Source organism: Oryzias latipes, chromosome 11, assembly GCF_002234675.1.
Source record: "Oryzias latipes chromosome 11, ASM223467v1".
In the NCBI taxonomy this organism is placed as follows: domain Eukaryota; kingdom Metazoa; phylum Chordata; class Actinopteri; order Beloniformes; family Adrianichthyidae; genus Oryzias; species Oryzias latipes.
This window is the reverse complement of record NC_019869.2, coordinates 10468952-10495243: the sequence shown is the minus strand read 5'-3', so window position 1 is coordinate 10495243 and position 26292 is coordinate 10468952. Positions and strand designations below refer to the sequence as shown.

General features: G+C 37.0%; 1 protein-coding gene and 1 long non-coding RNA gene across 2 annotated transcripts; one reads left to right on the top strand and one right to left on the bottom strand.

Annotated features, from left to right (window-relative positions):
* Positions 1-612: 612 nt before the first annotated feature.
* Positions 613-24000, top strand: pdk4 (pyruvate dehydrogenase kinase 4). The gene is made up of 11 exons (XM_004073833.4): positions 613-1016; positions 2565-2706; positions 7283-7354; positions 10459-10643; positions 12246-12335; positions 12589-12666; positions 20448-20524; positions 20602-20700; positions 20854-20967; positions 21615-21728; positions 22192-24000. The coding sequence occupies exons 1-11, from the start codon at positions 899-901 to the stop codon at positions 22333-22335; spliced, it is 1233 nt and encodes a 410-aa protein (XP_004073881.1). The 5' UTR covers positions 613-898; the 3' UTR covers positions 22336-24000.
* LOC111948181 lies at positions 15119-16281 on the bottom strand. Its single transcript, XR_002874118.1, has 3 exons — positions 16240-16281; positions 15804-15865; positions 15119-15158 (listed from the first exon to the last, which is right to left on the bottom strand). It is a non-coding gene; the product is annotated as an uncharacterized LOC111948181 (long non-coding RNA).
* Positions 24001-26292: the final 2292 nt, after the last annotated feature.

The window sequence follows — 26292 nt, the reverse complement described above, 5'->3', positions numbered from 1 at the left end:
TAGTTTGTGGTTTTAACTGAAATTGAATGTATTGTCAATTAATCAGGGTAAAACACTGCTGTAAATGTGTTCATGTAATTTATAAGGTTGCATGAAAGCATCATTTCAGAAATGTTGTACATGACATCTGTCAATCAGTTCCGTTACTATGACATCAGGGACCAGCTGTGATTGGCGGAAAGTTCGATGAGCTGTTCTAGCAGGTGCCTGCCTAGAATTGTTGTTATCGCCTACACTACATAATTGCGCTTTTGAATTTGTTCATGTGTATTTTTCTTTGAATATAAGTACTATATTATTATTATTATCACTTATGGTTACATGCTATTTTAGCCAATAATAAAGAGAAAAGCATATTGGATGAAGATATTCTTTAGGTACTCTGTCTGACGAACAACTGGAGGTCCCAAAGCCTTTACTAAATTGAAGAAAAGTCATTCAGACATTAAATTTCATGACCTTAAGCTTTTTATGCATTTTGTCCATGATTTCCTCGGTAGGGGATGCTGCTAAGAAAGGGAGTCAGGAGTTGTTTTGTACAGCAAAAACGTTTAGGTCCACCCCATCCAACAAACCCCGCCCACAATGAAAGAAATCTAAAATCTGATTGGCTCCCTTCAACTTCTGTCGTTTTTTCGTTTGTTTGTTTTTTCCCCTACACGATAACCTACCAGTATTTTTGCAAGTTGAATTCAAACGGGCCACGAGCATTTCCAGAGATGAGAGAAAGTGCTCGGGAAAAGTAATCAGAATGGCGAGCGAAAGCTCCCGCGCGACGCCGAGCTGCAGCCGGGCCTGCTAACGCGTCTTGAGTGGATGGTTGTGCTGGAGGGGAGAAAGGACAGGCTGTCCCTGCTTCAATGACAGTTGTTGTTGGGCTCTGTTGACGGGAATAACAATGAAGTTTGCTCAGTTTTGGCGGTCGAAAGGCTCCTTTTCCGGCATACTAAAGCAGGTGGAGAGGTTTTCTAAATTCTCCCCTTCTCCTTTATCTATGAAGCAGTTCATTGACTTTGGTAAGTGTGCTCACGTGACGTTACCTCTGCATGCATGCAGTCACATTTGTGTCAATAAACTCACAAAAACACATGACATGAGAAGACATTTATTACATTTATTTATTTTTTATTTATTCAAAATTGTTGGTACCCATCAGTTAAAGAAAGAAAGTCCACAATGCTCACTGAAACGACTTGAAACGTTCAAAAGTAACACTAAATTAGATTTTATTGAAAATTAAATAATCAAAATCAGCCATTACTTTTGAGTTGTTGATTAACAGAATTATTTAAAAAAACAAACTAAAGAAATAGGGCTGGACAAAAATGATGGTACCCATAACTTAATATTTTGTTGCACAACCTTTGAGGCAATCACTGCAATTAAACGGTTTCTGTATTTGTCAATGAGCCTTCTGCACCTGTCCACAGGTATTCTGGCCCACTCCTCATGAGCAAACTGATGTGCCTTACCAAAAAGCTCCAGTTTTGTCTCATCTGTCCAAAGGACATTTTCCCAGAAGCTTTGTGGCTTGTCAACATGCATTTTTGTAAATTCCAGTCTGGATTTTTATGATTTCCTTTCAACAGTGATGTCCTCCTTGGTCGTCTCCCATGAAGTCCACTCTGGCTCAAACAACAACGAATGGTGCGATCTGACACTGATGTACCTTGATCTAGGAGTTCACCTTTAATGTCTTTGGAGGTTGTTCTGGGCTCTTTGGATACAGTTCCAACTATCTGTCTCCTCATTTTGTCATCAATTTTCCTCTTCCGGTCACGTCCAGTGAGGTTAGCTACTGTCCCGTGGGTCTTAAACGTCTGAATAATATGTGCCACTGTCGTCACAGGGACTTCAAGCTGCTTAGAGATGGTTTTATAGCCTTTACCTTTACCATGTTTGTCTATAATTTTGTTTCTAATGTCCTGGGACAATTCTCTCCTTCTGTTGTCCATGTTCAGTGTGGTACACACCTTTTCACCAAACAGCAACGTGACTATTTGTCTCCATTTAAATAGGCAGACTGACTGATTATGGCTTTGAAAACAGCTGTGATGTCAATTAAAGGACATACCTGAGTTCATCATGACACCCTGGGCAATTAGTTCTCAGTCTTTTATGGAAGTACCATCATTTTTGTCCAGCCCTATTTCATTAGTTTTTTTTTTAAAATAATTATGTTAATCAACAAATCCAAAGTACTGGCTGATTTTGATTTATTTAATTTTCAGTACATTTTAATTTATTGTTACTTTTGAACGTTTCAAGTCATTTCAGTGAGCATTGTGGACTTTCTTTCTTTAACTGATGGGTACCAACAATTATGTCCATATATATATATATATATATATATATATATATATATACATATATATATATATATATATATATATATATATATATATATATATATATATATATATATATATATATATATATATATATATATATATATATATATATACATACATATAATGATGTTTCTACAGCTTGTTTATAGATTTGTTGTAATGTTTTCTCACTTTCTCAATGGCTTCTTCCTTTTCCTCTTTGCTTTCACTCAGGCTCGACCAATGCCTGTGAAAAGACCTCCTTTGTGTTCCTGCGACAGGAGCTTCCTGTGAGACTGGCCAACATCATGAAGGAAATTGATTACCTCCCAGACAAGCTGCTCAGCACTCCATCTGTGAAGCTCCTCAACAGCTGGTAGGCTTTCTACATGCGATTTATTCATTTAAAAACACGTGTTGTTACAACCCGTAACACCATAAAGTGACATTTCTTCCTCACGTTTTTATGGTGACCTCCACACCCACCACTGTGGATTCTAACTCGTAACCTTTCAGTGTCAGGGTGGACACTCTACCACAGGGCCGTCGACCTTGTAAAGGTTATAAAACTTGAGCTTAAACCATTAAGCACTTATTTTTCTAGCAAGCTTGTTGTAATTACTGCAATCCTCGGTTTAAAACCAAACCGTATGGTACACCATTGAACCAAGTCGTAGGCATAGTGAATTGGTGCAGCCCTCCTGCAAATGTTTGAAAATGTATGTGTTAAACGCATGGATTTATTATTTATTATATTATTATTCTACCCCACACTGCAGAAACAGACCCCTCAGAAACAGGGCAAGAATTCTTAAAGGAATAAAAAGTATTTAAATTAGCAAAAAAAGATTGCCAGTTGGGGAAAAATGTTTCTTTTATTTTAAGAAAAATACTGTAGTTACTAAGACATGTTTTCTTAAGCTAAGATTATTTTGCTATTGAAAAACTTCTTTGATTAGAATATATGTTTTCTTGTAAGACAGAAAAGATGATATTTTTCTTGAAACAAGAGTCCTTTTTACTTTCTAACATGAACTCTCAAGCATGTGGCATCCCTTCTAGTTACCTTATTTTGCCTGTTTTCTTCTATTCAGACCATAGATTTTTACTGTAACAGCCCAGATGCTGCAGCAGTCTCCTTCATTGTGTTAAGATTACAGTGTTATAGGTAAAGTATCAGTCAGTATCTCTGTTTTTCCTTTGGATCTGCTGCCACTCAGACTCATGTTGAAGGAGGCAGCTACAACACAAGTGTGTTGAATTCTGTCATGTAGAACTCCTACAGTTGTAAACATGTTATAATGTACAACAGAAGTGATCTGGATCAAATTGGAGAAAAACTCGCTTGGTTTGATTTTTACCTCAGGATTCTTTGTGCAGCGCCTTGAGACAACTTTGGTTTTAAGCTGAAGTAACTATTTATTTTGAGTTTTTTGTCTTGCTCTTTGGTTTTTTAATTTGGAAAATGTTTTTTTTTTATGTGAAGCACTTTGAGCTACATTTGTTGGGAAAGAGTTGTATAAATAAAGTTTTGATTTGATAGATAACATTTAAACAACACCATTGTTTTTGTTTGTTTTATCTTGAAGAACTTTGTGAAGACTGTACCTTTTTTTTAAAGTTTAAAGAAATCAAAAGTACATATTATTTGAAAGATTTTAAAGCAGCACCATGGGGTGGACAACAATGCAGTTTTGATTTTAAAATGTGTATCAATCACTGAAGATCAGTTTCCGTTTACATGGTTTCCACACCTGGGGGGTATTCCAGAAAGCACGTTTAACTACCCTGACTTTAACCCTGAACTCTGGCTGAAATGTGCCTGAACTCGCTCACTCTGGGTATGTCGGTTCCTAAAGACCGGATATGAGTTAGAGTAATTACGCTTGACTTGGTAACCCTGGGTTAATGCGCGGGCATGGCAATACATTTCTGATAACTATGTGTTATTTTTAAGTTGACTGAACTCAACAAAAGATTCATCTTAACTGAAGCAAATAATTAAGTTAGATCAAAGTAAAAAGGTTTATCTTTAAACATCCATACGTGGTCTTATCACCCTCTCATGGTGGAAAAAGTATTATCTGAGCTTCTTCATCCACTAAATCATCTTCAAATGGACACGCCATGCTGCTTCACCTCTCTGAAAGCAAACTAACCTTCAACTAAACCTGCTCCATGTTCAGAGCATGAGCTGCTATGGGAACTAAGCATACCCTGAAACATACCTCTGTTTTTGAAACCGAAAGCTGAGGTTATCCGCTTCCTTAGCCTCAAACTTACCGCGGAAACTCAAACTTTATTTATTTATATAGCGCCTTTCATTTCAGTTAAAAACACAAAGCGCTTAACATAATAGCAGATAAAACAGTCATAAAAAAATTAAAATTGTTAAAAACAGATAACAAAGGACAATCACACAAAGATGGGACCCCTCCCTCAACACCCCCACCCCCACCCCACCCCACTCACCCAGTTACCCCAGTAGAACCCTAAACAGAAACAAAGAACTGCAGCTTATAGAAGGTCTGGTTTGGTTCTGCTATGAGGAAACAATATCATGGGGATCCATTTATTCCAAGGCCCAGCCGGACCACAGGGGTCACCACCACAGTGCCCGCCCAGCACAGAGCAGCCCAGGGCCCACTCCATGGCTATTAGACCACAGAGCGGGACCCTAGCCGCCCAACGCAACAGCCCCCCTACAGGTCAAGCTGGTGGTGCCCCAGAACAATGGATCCCCAAGAGGAAACACTGGAGTAAAAAACATCAGAATAAAAATTATCATAAAATAACAACAATAAAAATAGAAAAAGATATAACAATGTTAGTAATTAAAAAATAAAATACGTAAACTGATTAAAACATAACCTAAGTAACATTGGTAAAATAACAATAAAAAGAATGGCATATTAAAAACAGAGATAATAATAGTCCTTACAAATAAATAAATGAATAAATACGTAAATAAATAGATAAATAATAAGAGACACAAGAAATTATCAAAGTCGTGTAAAAGCCAGACTTAAAAGGTGGGTCTTCTTAAAAACCTCTACAGTCTCTCTGGCAGGCCGTTCCACAGGCGAGGACTGTAATGGCAGAACGAAGCCTCACCATAAGTTTCGGTCCTCACCTCAGGGACAACCAAGAGACCAGTGCCAGAGGACCTCAGGGTTCGCGAGGGCTCATATTTTAAAATAATATCATTTAAGTAAGAAGGCCCAAGACCATTAAAACATTTATAAACCATTAAAAGAACTTTAAAATCAATCCTGAAACGCAGAGGGAGCCAATGCAGCGACTTTAAAACCGGTGTAATGTGTTCCCGCCCTCTGGTCCTCGTCAGAACTCGTGCCGCTGAGTTCTGCAATAGTTGTAGATTTGAGATCGACTTTTTGGGTAAACCAGAGAGCAGGGCATTACAATAATCTAAACGACTAAAAATAAAAGCATGCATTAGCACCTCTGTGCTGGTAAGAAAGAGGAACGGGTGGACTCTGGCAATGTTCTTAAGATGATAAAATCCTGTTTTCACAACATTTCTGATGTGGGGAATAAAACACAGCTCAGAGTCAAAAAGTACGCCCAGGTTGAAGGTTAGATCTAATAGCATTGACTTTCCTCCTGAAGTGGTCAGCAAAGTCCTCACATGTGGTTTGTGAGTGAGGCATGATAGATTTATTAAAATCTTTGTTTAATAAAAAATCATTAGTCGTAAAAAGAAACCGGGGGTTGTGTTTATTGTCTGTGATGAGATTTGAAAAATAAAGTGTTCATGCCTGCTTGGCAGCGTGATTGTAGGTTTTTAGTTGATCCTTTAAAAAGTCATAGTCGACTGTTAAATTAGTTTTTCTAAATTTTCTCTCTGCCCTCCTACAAATTCTCTAGCATAACCTGCTTTCTGGAATACCCCCCTGTATACTCTCACTTGTAAATTGTCAACACAATAAAACACAATGAGGTGGAGTTTATAGTAGATTCTCCTTTCTTCCCCAGTAATCTACCTCTATTTTCTACTGTTTACATAACAGATACTTTCACTACAGTTTAAAGTTCTCCTGCATGACTGAGGAGCTCAGCAGTGTTTGTTTTTTTTGTTTTACCTGAAATGGAAAGTTGTGTATCTGGGTGCTGTTTGTATCTCAGCAGCAGCAGAAAAATAAAGTGCATAACATTTTTCCTGGTGTTCAAAACAAGCTGCACAATAAATCATAAAATGGATCGTTATCCTGATATTAAGCTGTGCAAGACGTATATCGTAATAGTCGGCAAAAATTGCAATAAATGGTTTCCTTAAATGTGCTAAATCAATCTTTTGGCAGCTTGAAGAATTTAGCGAATCCAATAAATCCTTTTTTGCATTTGACCAATCATTTGTTGACTCTCATTTCAATTAAACTGTTGGAGTGAAATGGAAATGATGTGTTTGTATGTTCTACTATTTGTTCATGTGTCAAAAGTTATATTGTCATCACAATATTGATCACTAATATCGCAAATTGCAAGCTTTCCTTATATCGTGCAGCCCTAATCAAAAAGAAAAGTGATTCTATGTAAGCTGCTTCTGAAGGAGACAGAGCAGCATTTGCAGAGCTTTCCAACTCTCTGTCTGGTCTGAGGTAAAAAAAAAAATAGACATAGGGGTTACATGAGGACGTTCTCTGTTAAGAGATTGTGAAATAACCTTTAAAGTCAGTCTGAGGGAGCTCAGATCGAAGCGTCTTTTGCTTAGAGGACAAAGCTGAACCGGGAGCCACCTACGACCCAGAGACTGAGCCGTCCTAAAGCAAGTCTTTAATATCACCAACAGCCATTGATGTAAAAGATCATCACGAAGCCCTGAATGGCAACATGGTTTTCTTTAATCCCACAGTGTTTTTTTTGTCTATGATTTATATATATATTTTTTGTAATTGTACTCTATGAATATAACCTTGTGTTGTGTCCATCAGGTACTCACGGAGTTTGATGGAGCTTGTTGATTTTCTAGAAAAAGATCCAGATGACAAGGATGTCTTGAAAAAGTAAGACATTCACACATTTATTCTATTGATGATAGTTTTTTTTTTTTCCTGTTACCAGTCAGGTAAGTAAACACTACTTTCTTGGTCAATAGCAGGGGTGGGCAAACGTTTTGCCACAAAGGGTTCTAAGTTTTGACAGAAGGGCCAGACCAAGAGCAGATTAATGGCGTGTTTTGGTAATTCTCTTCATACAAGAAAGAAAAAATGCTTTAATTTTTGACTGAAATTAAATGTAAATAAATTTAGAAACAGAACATTTTGGAGTTTTTATTTCAAAACGGTGGCTTCTGTTCTCATTTTGCACCAATGTCTTGATGTCCCTCAGGGAACAATGCAAAATAGAGGAATGCATGTGGTGTTGGAATGATCAGAAACATGACTGTCCGACTCGGCAAACACACATGAACGTTAAAAAAAAAAACAAATCTTTCAACACCACATAAATGGAGAGTTCTTTGGTCCATTTCTTTGTAGTACACCATCTCTGGGGACACACCAGACAGTAAAACAGTAATAACGATTATCAATATCAATCAATCAATCAAACTTGATTTAAAAAATAGCTCTTCTCATGCATTTGTGCAGCTCGAAGCGCTTTAACATTTAAAACAGAAAACACAATATTACAGTAAAAACCCAACCCACCTTTCACCCTTCCCACTCCCCTCTGTTAAAACATATGACCCATGGCCCCGACGTACAATGAATAATGACTATGTAATAGGCCTGCACAATATACCGCAAATTTATCGTTATCGCGAAATCAAGCTGTGCAATATGCATACCGCAAAAGACGGAAAAAATCGCAATAAATGGTTACCTTAAATGTGCTAAAACAAACTCATGGCAGCTTGAAATATTGAACAAATGAAATAAATCCCTTTAAGCATTTAACCAATCAGAAGGACCCGTTTACGTTTTTGATCAATCAGATGAGCCGTTTTATGTTTGATGTTTGCCTCCTACGTCGACAAGGGTCATTTGGAGTATAATTTTTAAACTGTTGCAGTGAAATGGAAATGATGTTTTTGTTTTTTTTGCTATTTGTTTATATACCGCAATTTATATCGTTATCGCAATATTAATTACCAATATCGCATATCGCGAGTTTTCCTCATATCGTGCAGCCCTACTATGTAACTGTAAAAATAAATAAACAATAAATAAAGAAACAAACAAACAAACAAGTAAGGCTCTGCTCTGCTGTGAGGAAACAGTATTTGGGAAACTTTTCATACCAGGAGGCCATTGGAACATCGCCACAGCGCCCACCCAGACTGGGACAGCACTGGGGTCCACTTCACAGCCGTGAAGCTGCAAAGTTAAACTCCACCTGCCCCAGCAAGGGCGACAACTGCTGCAACAACCACCGACCAAGCCGGCAAGCCCTGGAAAAATAGATCCCCACAAGAAATACTTGGGCTAAAATCACAATAAGATACTAAAATTAAAGACATAAGATGTTTATAAAAACATAACATTGAGAATAAGATGCATGAAATGAAATTAAATACATAAAATAGCCTATACTAAAACCAATAGAATAAATTAGCAGTTAAAATCAACTAAAAGCCAAATTAAAAAGTTGGGTCTTGAGCCTCTTCTTAAAAACCTCTACAGTCTCTGCAGCCCTGAGGTTCTCCGGCAGACTGTTCCACAGACGAGGACCGTAATGGCCGAACGAAGCCTCACCATAAGTTTTGGTCCTCACCTTAGGAACAACTAAGAGGCCAGCACCGGAGGACCTCAGGGTCCGCAAGGGCTCATACTTTAAAAGAATATCATTTAAATAAGAAGGCCCAAGACCATAAAAACATTTATAAACCATTAAAAGAATTTGAAAATATGATTTATTCCAGTTTGGCGGTTCAGAATAAATAGTTTTATGCGCCGTAGTTTGCCCACTCCTGTTCAATAGGGTTTTTCGAGGAAATTTGCATTAATAATGTCAGAAATAACATTACTGCTGAAGCACATATTCATGTTCAGGATGCAACTAGATAAAATAAATAAAAAAAATGGTGATTTTATCACAAATTATCAGTTGTAAAAACACCAATTTACTGATTTTGATCAGACTCACGAGTACAGAAGGAGTTCAGCTGCTTTGGAAACGGTTGTGGTCATGTCTTTATGTCTACTTCACCTCTTACACACACAAGTTCAAGATCAACAGTTTTTTAATGTTCAAAGGTTATTTTGTAGTTTTTATAAAACATCCTTTATCGTTACTTTCATCTAGAGCAGCTTCTGCAACCTGAAACTCCAGAGATACATGTTCTTTTATTCCTCCATCGTGCTTCCTGGCTTTGAATGAAAACACTAATACTTTAAATAATTCATAGGTTTTTGGTTTAGTTTTTTAGTTTTTTAATTAAGTTAAGTTTAATTCGTTTTTATCTATACAATTTTTGTATTGTGTTTGAATATTTAAAAAAATGGATTCTACACCAATGCTGTGATGTTTATGATTGATAGTAAAAGGATGACGGTGCACCAAAGTCAGATTCCTAGGACCATGTTTAACTTTCTTACCCTTTTCATTTTATTAAATCTGTTGCAGCAGGAGGATCATATTTTGACACAGGGTGTATTTTATTTTGAAAAGAGCTATCATGTGCTGCTGTCAAAAGTAAAGGAGGTTAAAATGGTTATACACAGAAAAATATAACTTTGTTATAATTCAGGAAATACTAAAAATAGAATACTTGATTTTATATATGACTGGCCATAAACACATAAATAACATGTATTTTCTGAATGGTGAAGAGGCACCTGGCGGCTCTGTCTGGGTTATATGGTCCATAAGAAACAGGCTCTTGTAGTTTTAAAGGTTGCAGACCCCTGCTCTAGGAAAATAGTTCAATCAGTAGGAAGTGGAATTCATCACAGTTTTAAATCCTCACTGAAAAATCAGTTCTTGCACTAACGATCAATAAAGTTGATGCATTTTCTTCAAAACCTGCTGGAAATTTCAAATGAATAATAAAATCTGTTTTATTTAGAACCCTGAGACTTGGTGCAGCTAAAGCTCATTTGCTTTCATCGTCCATATCATGGTGTTCCCTGAAGTGTTTATGCATGCTTTCTGCTGTCTCCATCAGCTTCACAAAGACTCTGGTAAACGTCCGGAACCGGCACAACAACGTGGTACCCACCATGGCTCAGGGTGTCCTGGAGTACAAGGATGCTTTTGGCGTGGACCCCGTCACGAACCAGAACGTCCAGTACTTCCTGGACCGCTTCTACATGAGCCGCATCTCCACACGCATGCTCATGAACCAGCACAGTCAGTATAGCACTCTGTCATTGACTGTGAGTTAATCATCTCAGTAAGCAACAGAATCCATAACTATTATGGTTGTGAGTTGTGAGTACTCTGTCACATGCATGCATTCTTCTTTTTTATTTAGTGATTGTTCTGCATAAACCAAAACAACCCATGTCATAATATCACACATAAGTTAGTTTATCTCATTGCAAATTTTATGAGAATTTTTGTATAAATGGAAACCAAAACTAAATCTACCTGTGTTTTATGTGCCACAAAGACAATTTAGATGATGCATTTATTTTGAAGTCCCACTCCGATCATCTTTTGATCTATTTTAAAAGTATTCCCAGTGGTCTTTTAATGATGATTGTGCTGTTTTTAGCCCAAATCTCCTCTGTGGTAACGCCAGATGCAGGTCACCCTCACTGCGGAGGGATACGGAGCCCTCTGCCGCGAGGGTTTACCATTCAAAAAAACTATTTTGACCTGCTCTATCCCTCCAAATGGCCCCACAATTGGAGGGATAGGGAAAAGCTGGAGGGTTAGGGAAAGAATTCAGATTCAGCCTTGGGTTATGTGAGTTGGGGTATATTTTTTATTACGTTTTACAGCAATACACCTTTTTTGGGTTATAGTGGTTTCATTTGAACCAATTGAAAAAAAAAGTTTCTTGTGTCTTAAGTTAAAAATAACGCAGTAAAATGTTAGTCCTTCTGTAACCTCACAGTTGGGTTAAAAACAACCCACTTATGTAGTCTTTATAGCGTTAGATAATTCTCTCTGAGTTGTCGGCGTGACTGTTGGTGTGGAGCAACCCCTTCCGCACTTCCCATCACCCATCTGTTTACACGCTCTCCCACTAGCTTAAAGGCCCTCATACCCTGAAACTAACATTATGGGTGCAACAAAAGTGGCGAGAGGGCCCTTGCTGCGGACAAGATGGCGCCGGACCTCTTCAGCTGGCAGCAGAAAACATACAACTTACCCTAACCCTAACCCAAAAGTGTCCAGATCTGTAGAAATGAACTGTAATCAAAGCTGAACACAGGAAAAAATCCTAACTTCCTAACTGTAAGGGTCACCAGTTAAAAGAAAAAAAAAATGATTGATATGGCGGTACTTCCAGTTCCAGAAGAGGACGTCCGGTCCTGGACATTGATTGTCCTCTTGAAAAGCAATATTGGAGCTACGCAGCGTTACTGTTTGAACCAGATACCAGCTCGGGCGAAGAAAACAAAGACATACATTTATCTAGTCGTATACAAGTGGATGCATCAGAATATATCAGAGTATTTACTACGTCTCAAATACAATCTTTTTCGTCAATGCAATTTTAAGCCTAATTTTTTTTCATGCATGTCCTCCAACATTAAAAGTGTTGGAGGGGCCCTCAATGGGTAGATATAAACATCTTCCCAGGGAATGCAGATGAAAAATAGCCCTTTGGCTAACTCTGGAATATTGACAGAAATGTTTATTCATATGCGCTGTCCCTATATTAAGCATATACATAAAAATTAATCAGAAAAATGCCACAAAAACACATTAAAAACACACATAAAACGTGTTTTCATTGGAGTTGGTCTTTACATTTGTTTTTTTTTTGGCTTCCTGTAGCGTTGATCTTTGACGGCAGCGTGAACCCGGCACATCCCAAACACATCGGCAGCATTGACCCCAGCTGTGATGTCGTCGAGGTTGTAAAAGGTAAAGGATCATAGTCCAACACTTCATATTCACGCAGACTCATATACAGTAGTGTTATCCACATGTTTGCACTAAAAATTGATGATGTAATCTTCTAGAATTATATGATCGAATCAATGAAATGTTATCTTGACTTGTGCCGTCTGAACAGCTTTAGCTTTGATCGTCAGAAGTTAGAAAACAGGATCCCTTGTGGTTAACTTTCCTAGTAAAGCTGAACTTGAAGCATATTATGTATTTTTTCTCTTTACAGATGCCTTTGAGACTTCAAAAATGCTGTGTGAACAGTATTACCTGACCTCTCCTGACATGGAGATAACAGAAGTCAACTGTAAGTCATTCACTTGTTCTGGTTTTCTGTTTATCTGGATATTTCCTGCTGAAGACGCATTTGTGAGACGATAGTTGTTCTGGTTGGCAGACTGTCTGCTTCCTGTCTGCTGACTCATGAAAACTCCTGGACATTCCTCTACAGGTTACTGATTACAGAAAGTGAAAACCGTAACAGCTGGATTTTTCTGGACAGAACATGTTTTTAGTAGACTAGGGCTGAATAGTGGATTAAACCGTCGTAATGTTGGAAATAGTTTTTTACCTATAATAGGCATAGTGTTAGCATATGCCTATTATAGGCTTACGGCCTATATTATAGGCTTACAGAAAGCTTACGGCTGTAAGCTTTTAGTGGTTTGAACGTTTTTAAGCAAGTATTAAGTCTTCATTTTGAGATGTTCTCAATCAACTTGCAAACTTGGTCATTCTGGGATGTGAGGAAAAAATGCCTAGACAACAATACCCCCCCCCCCCCTTTTTTTCCCCTCAACAAATGCCAGGCCTTTGCACCCGGACTTTGCCTGACACTAAATGTTTTCAGAGCATTCCTATGGGCTTCTCTGTGCATGCCGAAGTCAGAGGATCTGAGAATGGAAGACGCTGTTATTCTAGGGTTATTATAAAGAGAGTATAATATTAAATGCATACATACTTGAGGATATTGTGACAGGATTACGCATTTGTCTCCTGGATTAGCAGACATTGATGAAGGCCGAACTTTCAAAGCAAGTGTTAGGAAAGTGTTTTACAGTGAATCACTCTAATAAACCATAAAGAAGATTAACATGTATTGAAGAGAAGTCTATCTACGGCCTATGCCTTCGTCACAACTGGCCTTACGGGTGGATACAGGCGGTCTGTAGGTAAAAAATACACAAACCTGTATGGGTGACTTGGACAAAATATCAAAGCTGTAGACGCTTCTGTGAGCCCATGGAGCAAAAAGATTCATGCACATGTTTTTCTATGGGCATGGTGCAAGTGGCAGGCTTTGCATCTACTTACTCAGTCATTCATTCATTCATTTATTCATTCATTCATTTAAAAAGCACCTATCACCACCAGCCAAGGAGGCCCAAAGTGCTGTACCCAGGGAGAACAAAACATAAAAGAATAAAAAGCACAAAACTTTTGGTTTTATAGTAAAAAATTTGGTTTTATGCAGCACGTTAATGTAAGTAAGGGTGAAAGGGGTGAGATGCAGGCATGTCGTACAGATTTTCATTTTATTTTTTACACTCTCTCCCCGAACACAGCATGCTGTATTTCTGCACAGTCAGTAAGGAGCCAGTATGTGCTCCTTACTGACTGTTGTGGCGTAAGAGTGCCGTACAGCAGCATCATAACTGCGTGTAATTTACCTTACTGGTAACGCTTTCTTTTACAGTACAGTACTTACAGTGTACTTAAGTGGTATTTACATGGTACTTATAGTGTAACTACTGGGTACTTTCAGGGTACTTTTTATGGAATTTACTGGGTACTTACAGTGTGTTTACATGGTACTTTCTATGGGACTTTACTGGGTACTTACATGGTACTTTTTGTGTCTACTCTGTACTTACATGGTACTTACTGTGTATTTATATGGTACTATTTGGTTCATACCTATGTGGTACATACTGGGTATTTATAATATTCCTACTGGGTATTTACATGTTGTGCAAAGGTGTCTTTTATGGTACTTACCACATGTAAGAACAAGGTAAGTACAAATAAAGTACCTTGACCTTTAGGTCTGCACTCGCTGCATGTTTCATGGTATTTACCATGAATTTACCACAGAAACTACCCCTTAAGTACACTGAAACTGTAACTGTAAAAGAAAGTCAGCCCTATTTCCACTCTATTACATGGTACTTTCATTACTAAATACTGGATATGTTCACTTGAATATTACTTGGTACTTACCCCTTAAGTACAATGAAACTGTAACTGTAAAAGAAAGTCAGCCCTATTTCCACTCAACTACATGGTACTTTCAGTAGTAAATGCTGGGTATGTTCACTTGAATATTACTTGGTACTTAACCCTTAAGTACAATGAAACTGTACCTGTAAAAGAAAGTCAGCCCTATTTCCACTCTATTACATGGTACTTTCAGTAGTAAATGCTGGGTATGTACACGTATTACCTTCCTGTGCAGTGTACATACACACTTGGTCTTCTGACCTCACCAAATGAGACAATGCTTACATGTTGGTAAGGGTAAAGTAACTACATTGTAAAAAAAATATACTGGCCTGATTACTTCTTGTAACATGAGGCAAGTTTAAAGAGAAACAAGACAGCAGTGAAAACAACAATCTTTAATATGATACGTGTCTGCAGCATACAAAGTGTCATCACAATGAAATAGGTTTTAAGTACAAAACAGTTCAAAGGAGAAATCTAAAAAACACATTATTGGCCTGAGGGTCGTGCTTTTTGTCCATCAAAATTCTTTCAGCAGAGTTTGGTAACGGTGCAGGACTTCTTCAGGGTTTGTAACTGCAAGAAAATTCACAATATGAGCTAAAATGAACATAAAAAGCATAACGACTTTGATGAAATACAAAATATATTTTACTTATTTAATCATTTCTGTAATGAGTTTGATAAATTTCTGTGAATTCTTTATCGCTTTGACTGTAATGCTTGAAATTAATCAATTATCCTCATTTATGAACATGATAATAAATTATTCACAACTTTATATTTTAGTTACATAAACAAGAACAACAAAAAAGAAATCAAAGAAAAAAAATCATTATTGCCATAAAAAAATCTAATTTGTTTAGACAAAGAATGACAAAAGCAATGTTTTAATTGGCAATTACTGTGTGTATTTCTTCTTTATAAATATTATTCGCACCTACAATTTGCATTAGCATGAAAAACATTGCAGGGTAAAAGAAAAGGAAAAAAGAAATAAATAGGCAATTTCAAATTCAACACAGTTATTCACAAAAATATGTTTTAATTTTCAAACAGTTACATTCACTGTGTTGGGTGGTATTGTTGTCTCTATCATATTTGAAAATAAATAAATAAATAAAAATAAAATAAAAACGGCGAAAGAAAAGAAAATGGGGAAAAGGCAGTTAAACTCTTCATTAATGTAAATAATATGTCCACTTGGTGGATTTAACTTACTTTAGCTTACTCTCCTGTGGCTTCACAGATTCGTCTGGAATGTCTTCTTCACCATAGCTGATCTAAAGCGGTAAAAAGACGGAAGTACGTCATCATTATTTTAAATAAACGCCTTTCATTGTTTTTCCCAGAAAGACGTGCGCTCAGTCAAACGAGCACAGAACAACAGACGTTATCATTTAGGCTACGTGCTTGTTTTACAGGTGCCCCTCTCCTGGTAAGTAACAACAATGTTTGTAGATTTTCATTACAAACTTTGAAAATGTATACATGAAATAACTGAAATTATTGCAGTAAGGTAGACATGCTCTTACGTCACGTTTCAAACACAGAGATAGTGGCTTTAAATCACGAAGTTAGCTTCTTTATAAAGTTTGATCAGTTTAAATATTTACATGTAATTTATCCAATATTTAGAAAAAAAACACTGGCTTACCTGCCAGATGAAGAGAAATTCAAACTGTTGCGCGCGCCTCGAGGCTCTCCGGATTAATCTGCACGTTCACTTTGGGGGTAGTTGTGCTGCATTCAAGTGCGCTGGGAATTTGCAACTTTACTTGCCCCGACCTATTTAACAAAAACACACACTTGGGGTGTTTTTAGTATTAAAAGTAAATATTTTGCCTTGTTGTTTTACATATTTTCCTGACATTATATAATATATATTAAAACAAGTTCATTTTTAGAACAATATTTAAAAAAAGTTAAGTTTTGAATAATTTATTATCATGTTTTTAAATGAGGATACTTGATTAATTTCAAGCATTACAGTCAGAGCGATAAAAAAATTCATAGAGATTTATCAAACTCATTACAGAAATGATTAAATAAGTAAAATATATTTTGTATTTCATCAAAGTCGTTATGCTTTTTATGTTCATTTTAGCTCATATTGTGAATTTTCTTGCAGTTACAAACCCTGAAGAAGTCCTGCACCGTTACCAAACTCTGCTGAAAGAATTTTGATGGACAAAAAGCACGACCCTCAGGCCAATGTGTTTTTTAGATTTCTCCTTTGAACCGTTTTGTACTTAAAACCTATTTCATTGTGATGACACTTTGTATGCTGCAGACACGTATCATATTAAAGATTGTTGTTTTCACTGCTGTCTTGTTTCTCTTTAAACTTGCTTCATGTTACAAGAAGTAATCAGGCCAGTATATTTTTTTACAATGTAGTTACTTTACCCTTACCAACATGTAAGCATTGTCTCATTTGGTGAGGTCAGAAGACCAAGTGTGTATGTACACTGTACGGGAAGGTAATACGTGTACATACCCAGCATTTACTACTGAAAGTACCATGTAATAGAGTGGAAATAGGGCTGACTTTCTTTTACAGTTACAGTTTCATTGTACTTAAGGGGTAAGTACCAAGTAATATTCAAGTGAACATATCCAGTATTTAGTAATGAAAGTACCATGTAGTTGAGTGGAAATAGGGCTGACTTTCTTTTACAGTTACAGTTTCACTGTACTTAAGGGGTAAGTACCAAGTAATATTCAAGTGAACATACCCGGTATTTAGTAATGAAAGTACCATGTAATAGAGTGGAAATAGGGCTGACTTTCTTTTACAGTTACAGTTTCATTGTACTTAAGGGGTAAGTACCAAGTACAGTGATGAAAGTCTTCCGGGAATTCCCGGAAATCCGGGTTTTTGAGCAAACCGAACGTACTTTCCGGGAAATAAAGACCTGATCTCTACGGACAAATCGCTTTCCGGATTAGAAAATGGTCTGAAATCAGCTAATTTTAGCTTTATTTTCTATATTTCTCCGCAGATCGCTTCCTCTATGGTCGTGGCCATCTTTCGTCTTCCCGGCCTAATTGACCAATGACGGGACGTTTTAGTTGCTTTCGGATGCGTCGACGGGTCTGATTGGCTCTGTCTGCACCACGTGGTCAGCGTGACTTGCTTCCCTAGAGACCAAAACTGGCGGACCCACGCTAAACTTTCACAAACACATCTGAAGAGTTTGCGATCAAATTTGTGTTAAAATAATGGCAGGCATCGTCATTATTGAGCGTGGTCACGACCTCAGTTGTGAGAAGACGATAAAAAACAAATTGAAGTGGTCTTGGCTGGAAAAAAAAAAAAGATTTTTAAGGTAGTGTAGGTCAAATACTTTTTTGTGTAAAATAATCTCAAAACCACATTTTGAAATAATTTCAATTTTAGTTTTGAGTTTCAGTTTTTATTTTGAATACATTTCTCTATCTAATTTATTTGTATTTCCTAATTACCATGATTTAGTTCAGTATAGTTAACATTAATTATAAGTATTTGATGGTTTGGACCCGCACTCCCTTAAAAAATAATGTTTACAATGTTTAGTTTAGTTTGTATGTTTGTTTTGATATTTCCCAGATTACTTAGTATTGGTGTTAAAGAATTGATGTATTATGTTATAGAATTATAGTTTAAAGCAGATCCCATATTTTGATGTAATTATAGTTTGAGAAAACAGTGCAAGTGGATGTTGTACATCAGTCATTTCTAAAGCAGAAATAATGTATAAATAACTGAGGTATTTTCATAGAATATCATAGTTACTGGTGTTCTTTTTGCCATTTGGGGCTTTGATGTTACTATATTTTAGCAATTGTATGTTTTGCAGCTTTAAGGAAAAGCGTAGATTGTAGGATTGTGTTACTTTGAGCAATTTTCCAAATTCTTTTTTAGGACAAGCAAGTCCTTAATGGAGAGTCAAACTAGGGGTTTGAATGACAAATCATGATGCTCCAATTAGTCTTAGTTTCTTGATAAAGAAGTGAATAACTAGCTGCCAGAATGCATCTAAGACCACGTATTTTTCCAAAATTTCGCTCTGTGCCCGCCATATCGCTCAAAGAAAAGTTCAGGGATTTTTTCCTTGCCTGACTTTCATCACTGCAAGTAATATTCAAGTGAACATACCCGGTATTTAGTAATGAAAGTACCATGTAGTTGAGTGGAAATAGGGCTGACTTTCTTTTACAGTTACAGTTTCAGTGTACTTAAGGGGTAGTTTCTGTGGTAAATTCATGGTAAATACCATGAAACATGCAGCGAGTGCAGACCTAAAGGTCAAGGTACTTTATTTGTACTTACCTTGTTCTTACATGTGGTAAGTACCATAAAAGACACCTTTGCACAACATGTAAATACCCAGTAGGAATATTATAAATACCCAGTATGTACCACATAGGTATGAACCAAATAGTACCATATAAATACACAGTAAGTACCATGTAAGTACAGAGTAGACACAAAAAGTACCATGTAAGTACCCAGTAAAGTCCCATAGAAAGTACCATGTAAACACACTGTAAGTACCCAGTAAATTCCATAAAAAGTACCATGTAAGTACCCTGAAAGTACCCAGTAGTTACACTATAAGTACCATGTAAATACCACTTAAGTACACTGTAAGTACTGTACTGTAAAAGAAAGCGTTACCATTACTTTATACAATACATTTACCGCTAGTACCATAATGGTATTTTCCATTTTCATGACGTCCTTGGAGGTGGTAGCACGAGCCTAAAGGGAAGTGGAACCACACCTGTGCTCCCCTTAAGATGCAGCCTCTCTATGACCCTCCACGAGTCCAGACGACCCGACACCCATACGGGTCAACCCTCTATATGGGTGCATGTGACAAAGGATTGACAAAGCTTGTGAAGCATCTTTTAGATCTAAATCTAGAGGCCGTGTCACAAAGCCTCTACATACATTTGGCGCATTTTTCACATATGAAATTTCAGTCTTTCACGATACATGCCTGATATCCGTAACACATAAGAGCTTCTTGGGATCGTCGATGTGAGCAGATGTCCGTCGAGCGTTTTGGCCGACAGGTCTTTACATGAATTCAGTTTTGAGCTGTTCAAAGATTTTGGTCAGTTGAGATTTACGCAGTTTATGCGAATTTGACATAGTTTATACACAATTATTATGTAAATCTTACGCAATTGTGCGTGATTTTTTGCAAGACGCATACGCAAATTTCATGGCTTTCCACAACCGTATAGATATTGTGTGTCACCAATCTATAAAATTCATATCCCACAAATGGCGCACGTGTCTTGATAAAATGATGTAATTGACGCACAAATCACTCATGAATTGCATATGAATATCACAGACGGCTATGTTCTACGTAGATTTACGTGTTCTTTGCATGGTTTATTTTTACTACTTCTGTGGTTTTAACGTGGTTCATTCGTGATACATCTGTGAAAATGTCAAAACGTAAAAACCACAACTTTCCTCCCTTTTTCCCCGTATATTCACGTGTGACCAATTTAATCCGTGCAACATGTGCAAAATGTTCGTAGTGGATGTGTGACTCTGCCTTAAGTTATGAAACATTTTGGAGAAACTGACAGTCAAACATCTTTATCCTTAATTATTTCCTGTCTTCCACCTTAAAGGTTTTTGCTGATAAACCCCTTTTTTCCAGTCAGTAGTTGTTAGGAGCTTGTTCCTAGAGAAGCAAATGACTTTTATGGGGTGTTGATGTCGTAATCTGCGTGTTGAGGATGTTTGACGCCGTGTGACTAGTGGACGAGATCTGGATAGAAAGTTGTGTTTTTTATTTCACTGTTGTAACACAAACATTTCTTTAAAACTATCTCCGTGTTGGAAACGTTTAACAGCTAAAAACCCGGACCAACCTCTCCACATTGTGTACGTGCCATCCCACCTCTACCATATGCTATTTGAACTGTTCAAGGTAAAAACAAATTTTTAAAAAGCCCAGAAAGTTTGTACCATGTCTTCAGCCATATCATGACCTTTGTACTTCATCAGAATGCAATGAGAGCCACGGTGGAGACCCATGAGACGAGCCCAACACTGCCGCCCATCAAAGTGCGCATTTCACTGGGGAGTGAGGACCTCACTATTAAGGTGAGAGTTGTCATGAATGATGTGAATCAGCTCAGAGTTTCTTTTAAATTTGGTGTGTTAGAGACAAAAAAAATTTAAATCAGTCAGGGAAGGGGTAACAAACCCCTGTACTTCAGTATACATGATAACTAGAACCAAAACCTTAATTTTCAGATGTCTGACAAAGGAGGAGGGGTTCCCCTCAGGAAAATTGAGCGCCTCTTCAGCTACATGTACTCTACAGCTCCCAGTCCCGTCCACATGGACAACTCGCGCAATGCTCCTCTGGTGAGACTGAACTTCTGGCATTTGTCTGATGATGGTGGACATACAGTAAAAAAAACAACAAATTAAGCTCAAAATTGCATTTCTGCATACCGGTACTTCTTATTCAAAATGATGTGAATTAGGAGCAGATAAAAAAAAGCTTATTTTGTGACAGAAAATACACTGGGGGAGCCATGAGCTCTTATTCCAACCACAACCATGTACGTCTTTGGGAAGGGGAACGGGGGTGGGTGGGTTGCGCTACGTACAACAGTCCCACCAACAGCTTAGAGGTGCATTTCTAAAATTAACTATTTTCGCAGAAACTGTGTCCAAGACAATGACAGGAATTTAGAGTTTGGCTAAAAATCCCCATTGAACAACCACTTTGAGTGGGTCTTTAATGTCGAGCTACATTTAAATTTTACCTCACTTTGTAAGTGAAAATAGGCAACCCTGCAACTCTGTGTGGACTAAACAGAGGCTTAAATGCCTAAACGTGCTTACAAATCAGCTTTTACACAATGGAATGAAGCCAGCAGATTTCTGCTGGCTTAAATTGGAAGCACAGGAGACGTGCTGAATATAAAACTGTCAGGATCCAGTTCATAGCCAAACAGGCTGATCGGTGACCCTCTAATTTCCACACTTTCCTCTCCTTCCTTCAGGCTGGGTTTGGGTACGGTCTGCCCATCTCCCGCCTGTACGCCAAGTATTTCCAGGGAGACCTGCAGCTCTACTCCATGGAGGGCTATGGCACCTCAGCTGTCATATACTTGAAGGTGAGAAGCGCCTGTTCTCGTACACAAACTGTCACACCAAAGGTGAACTTTATGGGCAGCAATATATTACAGACAATGTGCGAATCACTGTATTTTATGGCGCAGTTACACATGAATGTACCAGGTTTTATTCAAGGAGTGGGCAGCTTAATCAACCAGAAAAAATACATATATATATATATATATATATATATATATATATATATATATATATATATATATATATATATATATATATATATATATATATATATATATATATATATATATATATATATATATATATATATATATATATATATATATATATATATATATATATATATATATATATATATATATATATATATATATATATATATATATATATATATATAGCTGGAAAAACAAATAAAACCAACCTGGACTTGTCATCGTCATCAGAGTGCAGAGTGATTTCTTCCCCTCTGTCTGGCGTGTTTAGGCCCTGTCATCAGAATCAGTGGAGAGGCTTCCTGTTTTCAATAAGTCGGCGTTACGGCATTACCAGACCAGCATGGAGGCTGATGACTGGTGCATGCCCAGCAAGGACCCAAAGAAACTCGGCAAGAATGAGATGACGCAGTGATGAAGGACTGAGGAACAGTTGGTGGGGGTTGGTCAAAAAGAATTTGAAGTAGACTTGTAAATCACCTAAAAATGTTTTCGAAACAAAAAAACAAGCTGTTAAACATGAATATGGTGTTCATAACAGACAAAAAGACGTAACGTGAACTAAAGCTAATTTTAGAGCAGCTTTAATGAAGATACAATGTTGTTTGTATTGATGTGCTGCTAATAAAACGGAACCTAGGCAAGTATTAAGTTCTTTTGAAAAAAAAAAAAAACTTTTAGTAGATTTTTTTTAGGGTTTGCTCTTTCAAGATGTATTTCAGGACTTGAAAAATGTTTTTGTTTTTTTCTAAATTCCGTATCTTGAGTTTTCGGTTTGGACTCATTGCGTTTGAAACCTTTTGCAAGACCTTTTTTAAAGGACCTATATCATGCAAAATCAACTTTTTAAGCTTTTAAGTGTATTATAATGTTTATTCCTCACGATAAACAACCCCAAAGCTGTACTTTGATCCATACATGCATTTCTGAGTATTCCTCTAAAAACCTGCACTCAGAGCATCAAGTATTAATTAAAACATGGTTCTTTAGTGTGCCAAAGGTTAAATATTATCAAATATATGGTTATAGTTTACTCTGAAAGGCTTAAGAATAGCATGAAATAAGTCCTTTAAGCATCAGTCCATCATGTTATGCCCCTGAAAGTGACAATATCCTTTAAAATGTTAAAAAGTTTAACTTGTTTAATTTTTTTTTGTTTGTTTCTTTCTAGAATTTTTCTCACTAAGATTTAAAAAAGAAACCGACATTTGGGGAAAATTGATTTTTGACTTTTTTAAAAACAAGGCCTTGAGTTAGAATGTGTTTAACCTCAATGGGGGCAGATTTGATGACTCCAAGTTAAATATAAAAGGAGCAAAGTCTGCTTTTTTAAGCTCTCCTCATCTGAAAAAAACTACAGAACCACACTTCCATTGATGTTGAATGATATATACAAAGCTTCTGAGCAAAATGTAACAAAAACCAGATGGTTTTTTTTCTGGGGGAAACCGTCTTCCAGGTGTTTGTTCCTTGGTTTGTGTGCAATTCAAAACTGTGGCTCTTTTTAAAATAAAAACATTTTAAAAGTGTGGAGCTAATGACATTCTCGTTGAAGAAACCCTGGGAACAAATTTAGTTTGAAACATTTGATGTTTGTATTTTCTCAAAGGAACAGCTTTTTAAATACATTTTAATATCTGCACAAATAAAAGCTTTAAAAGAACAAAAACTTTTCTGTTAAATAAGCTTGTTATCACAATTATACCAACACCCACCTGACTACATTAGGTTGCGGTTCACAAACTGCATTTATCTTATTGGTAGGTTGTGGTGGTACATGTTGCAGTAACGTCCTCGATGCACAATGGTTGAAGACTTTTGTTTTTAATGTCTGTATTTGTCATTGCCGCCATGTGTATTTGTATCAGTTGCCTTGAACTCATAAAGACACCTGTTGTTCACTCGTTGAGCTCTTAGCATCACTTAAAGGCCAAGTGCCCTGAGTTTGCTAAAAGGACCAGTGAAAGTTGGCAATAAAAATCAGATGTTATCTGTGCATGTCTATTTTTTTCTGGCTTTCTAAATGTTCTTTGAGGTTGGGTTGGTAGGCAATAAATAATGTCATATAAGGTAAAAAGTACAACGTTTTGTGACTGAATTTGTTCCTACAGTGTTTGTTGTTCATTACAAAAAAAGTAGTCTATTTTAGAGTACTACACGTAGTTTATACTAAAACAATAATACTAATTAATAATTTATTTATCCCACAATGGGGAAATTCTTCTCTGCATTTTGACGCCTCCCTTGGGGGGAGTGGTGAGCTGCAGACTAGCCAGGGGCAATAGCTGGCTGGGGAGAGCGGGGATCGATTTGCCAACCTTTCAGTTGTTGGACAACCTGCTCTACCGCTTAACTACACTGCCACCCAAAAGTGAGGAGATATACCTTTTTTTTTTTTTTAACTTGTCCTGTCCAACAGCTGGGCAGGCAGATGAGAGCTGAGGGCCTCTTGTGTTGGACATATTTTACTTTAACAATAGGGGTTATTAATCTTCAGACAAACCAGAGGTATGTCTGAATAAACCCTTTTTGTAATTGAGGCCAAACTTTATTTATTTCAACCATGTTTGAAAATTTTGGGTGTTGGACCGGACAGAAAAGGAAAGAAGGGAAGAAAAAGGGAGGGATGTTAGAGAGAGAGGGGGGTAGGAGGGTGATAATGGGAGGGGAGGGGTGAGGAGATATACTTGAGATTTATTTTATGTATGCTAAATATATATTTGAACTTAACTTTGAACCAATTAAGTCTGAAAAAATATTCAATTCCTGCACTACTCATACATAGTCTATAGACTGGCTGTTTCAAATGTACTACATTTGAAACAGCCACATGTTTCATCCTCAAGCTCCCATAATGGGTCAAGACTACCTTTTCTTTCTCATCAGTCATATACCGTGTTTAGGAAAGCTGGATTATAAAGCGCTCCATTAATGAATGGTCTATTGTTTTACTTATTTCATATGTAAGGCAAAATATTATTCGCATTAGGCAAGACCAAAGAGTCTGAGAGAAGTCAATCAGTCAAACTGAGGCGTTGGCGTCTTCATAATAACTGTAACTCCCAACCATATTTGGATCATTAACCCTTGTGCTATCTAAGATGACCCCCCCCTTACATTGACGTGTTCTCCCTACCATGACAAAGGTGGAAAGATTTCGTATAATCCATGGACACCAGTGAAGATCACAAATCATTGAAGAAAAAAGGTTCAGAGCACTGTCTAGTGGGTCTAGATGACCCAACTCCAAATGTTAAGGTGCCTAGAATAGCACAAGGGTTAGAAAAACGGACTGAGACAATTAAAACAAACATTATTGTGACTACGCTAACTCCCAACCTTGTTAGTAACAAGTAAATGTTAAAACATAGTCCAACACCGCTACACACTAGCCTCATTAACATATTCACAATAACATCTAACCACCATAAGCACAACTAGAATTAATACATTAATTAATATAATTATTAAATAGGATTATATAAGGCAGAATACAGTTTTTTTTTGTTTATTTTTTTATTAAGTCTTAAGTGTGCCTTATAGTGTGGAAAACACTATAATATCAATTAGAAATAAAAAGAAAAAAAATTACACCAGTTTTACTTTAAAATGTAAACGGTGTACCGTCTCTAGAAAAAAGAAATGACTTAGCTCCACTGGTTTATTTTAAGTTTGACCCTTTAGTCATCCAGACAATGTCCTACATCCACATGCCTGGTTTATATGCAGAACTACAACACACTCTTTTTAGATCGTTCTTTGTTCTGAGTTTACAAATGTTTTTAGGGTAAAAATTGGAACTTTTCTAAAATCTTTTCTCAAGTAGTACTTGATTTTTGCCCCTTTTGTTAGGTGGATGGTTGGCTTTTCATTGAACCGCTCTCTGCAGGACAGAAACAGCTCACAACTCGCTGGTGTTGACATTGCAAGTTTATCTAATAGGCTGAGACTTGTTTGCTTTCAAGCTGTCAAGATTGAAACTTAACTCGGCCAGTTTGTTCAGGCTCTGCAGATTAAAATTAGAACAAAGATTAAAAGTCAAAGACACGCCTGTCTCAGAGAAGTTAAAAAGTCTCTAAAATTAAACATTCAGCTAGGAAACGGCTGTTTTCTGCAGATTTAGAATGTTTTTGTCAGATTCAGTAATTGTATAAAATATTAAATATGTTGTAAAATACAATAGTTGATTGCTAAACTAAGCTGGGCATCTCCTCCTTCTTGGAAAAGAAAAACTCCTAACAAACCTGATTCCAGGAAAAAAAAGACAAAACCTCAGGGGTGCCCACTTGAAGGAGGGATGCTCGCAGGACGGACAGGTGATGTACCACGACTCTTAGAGAAGAATTAACTTATTTAACTGTACAACTACATG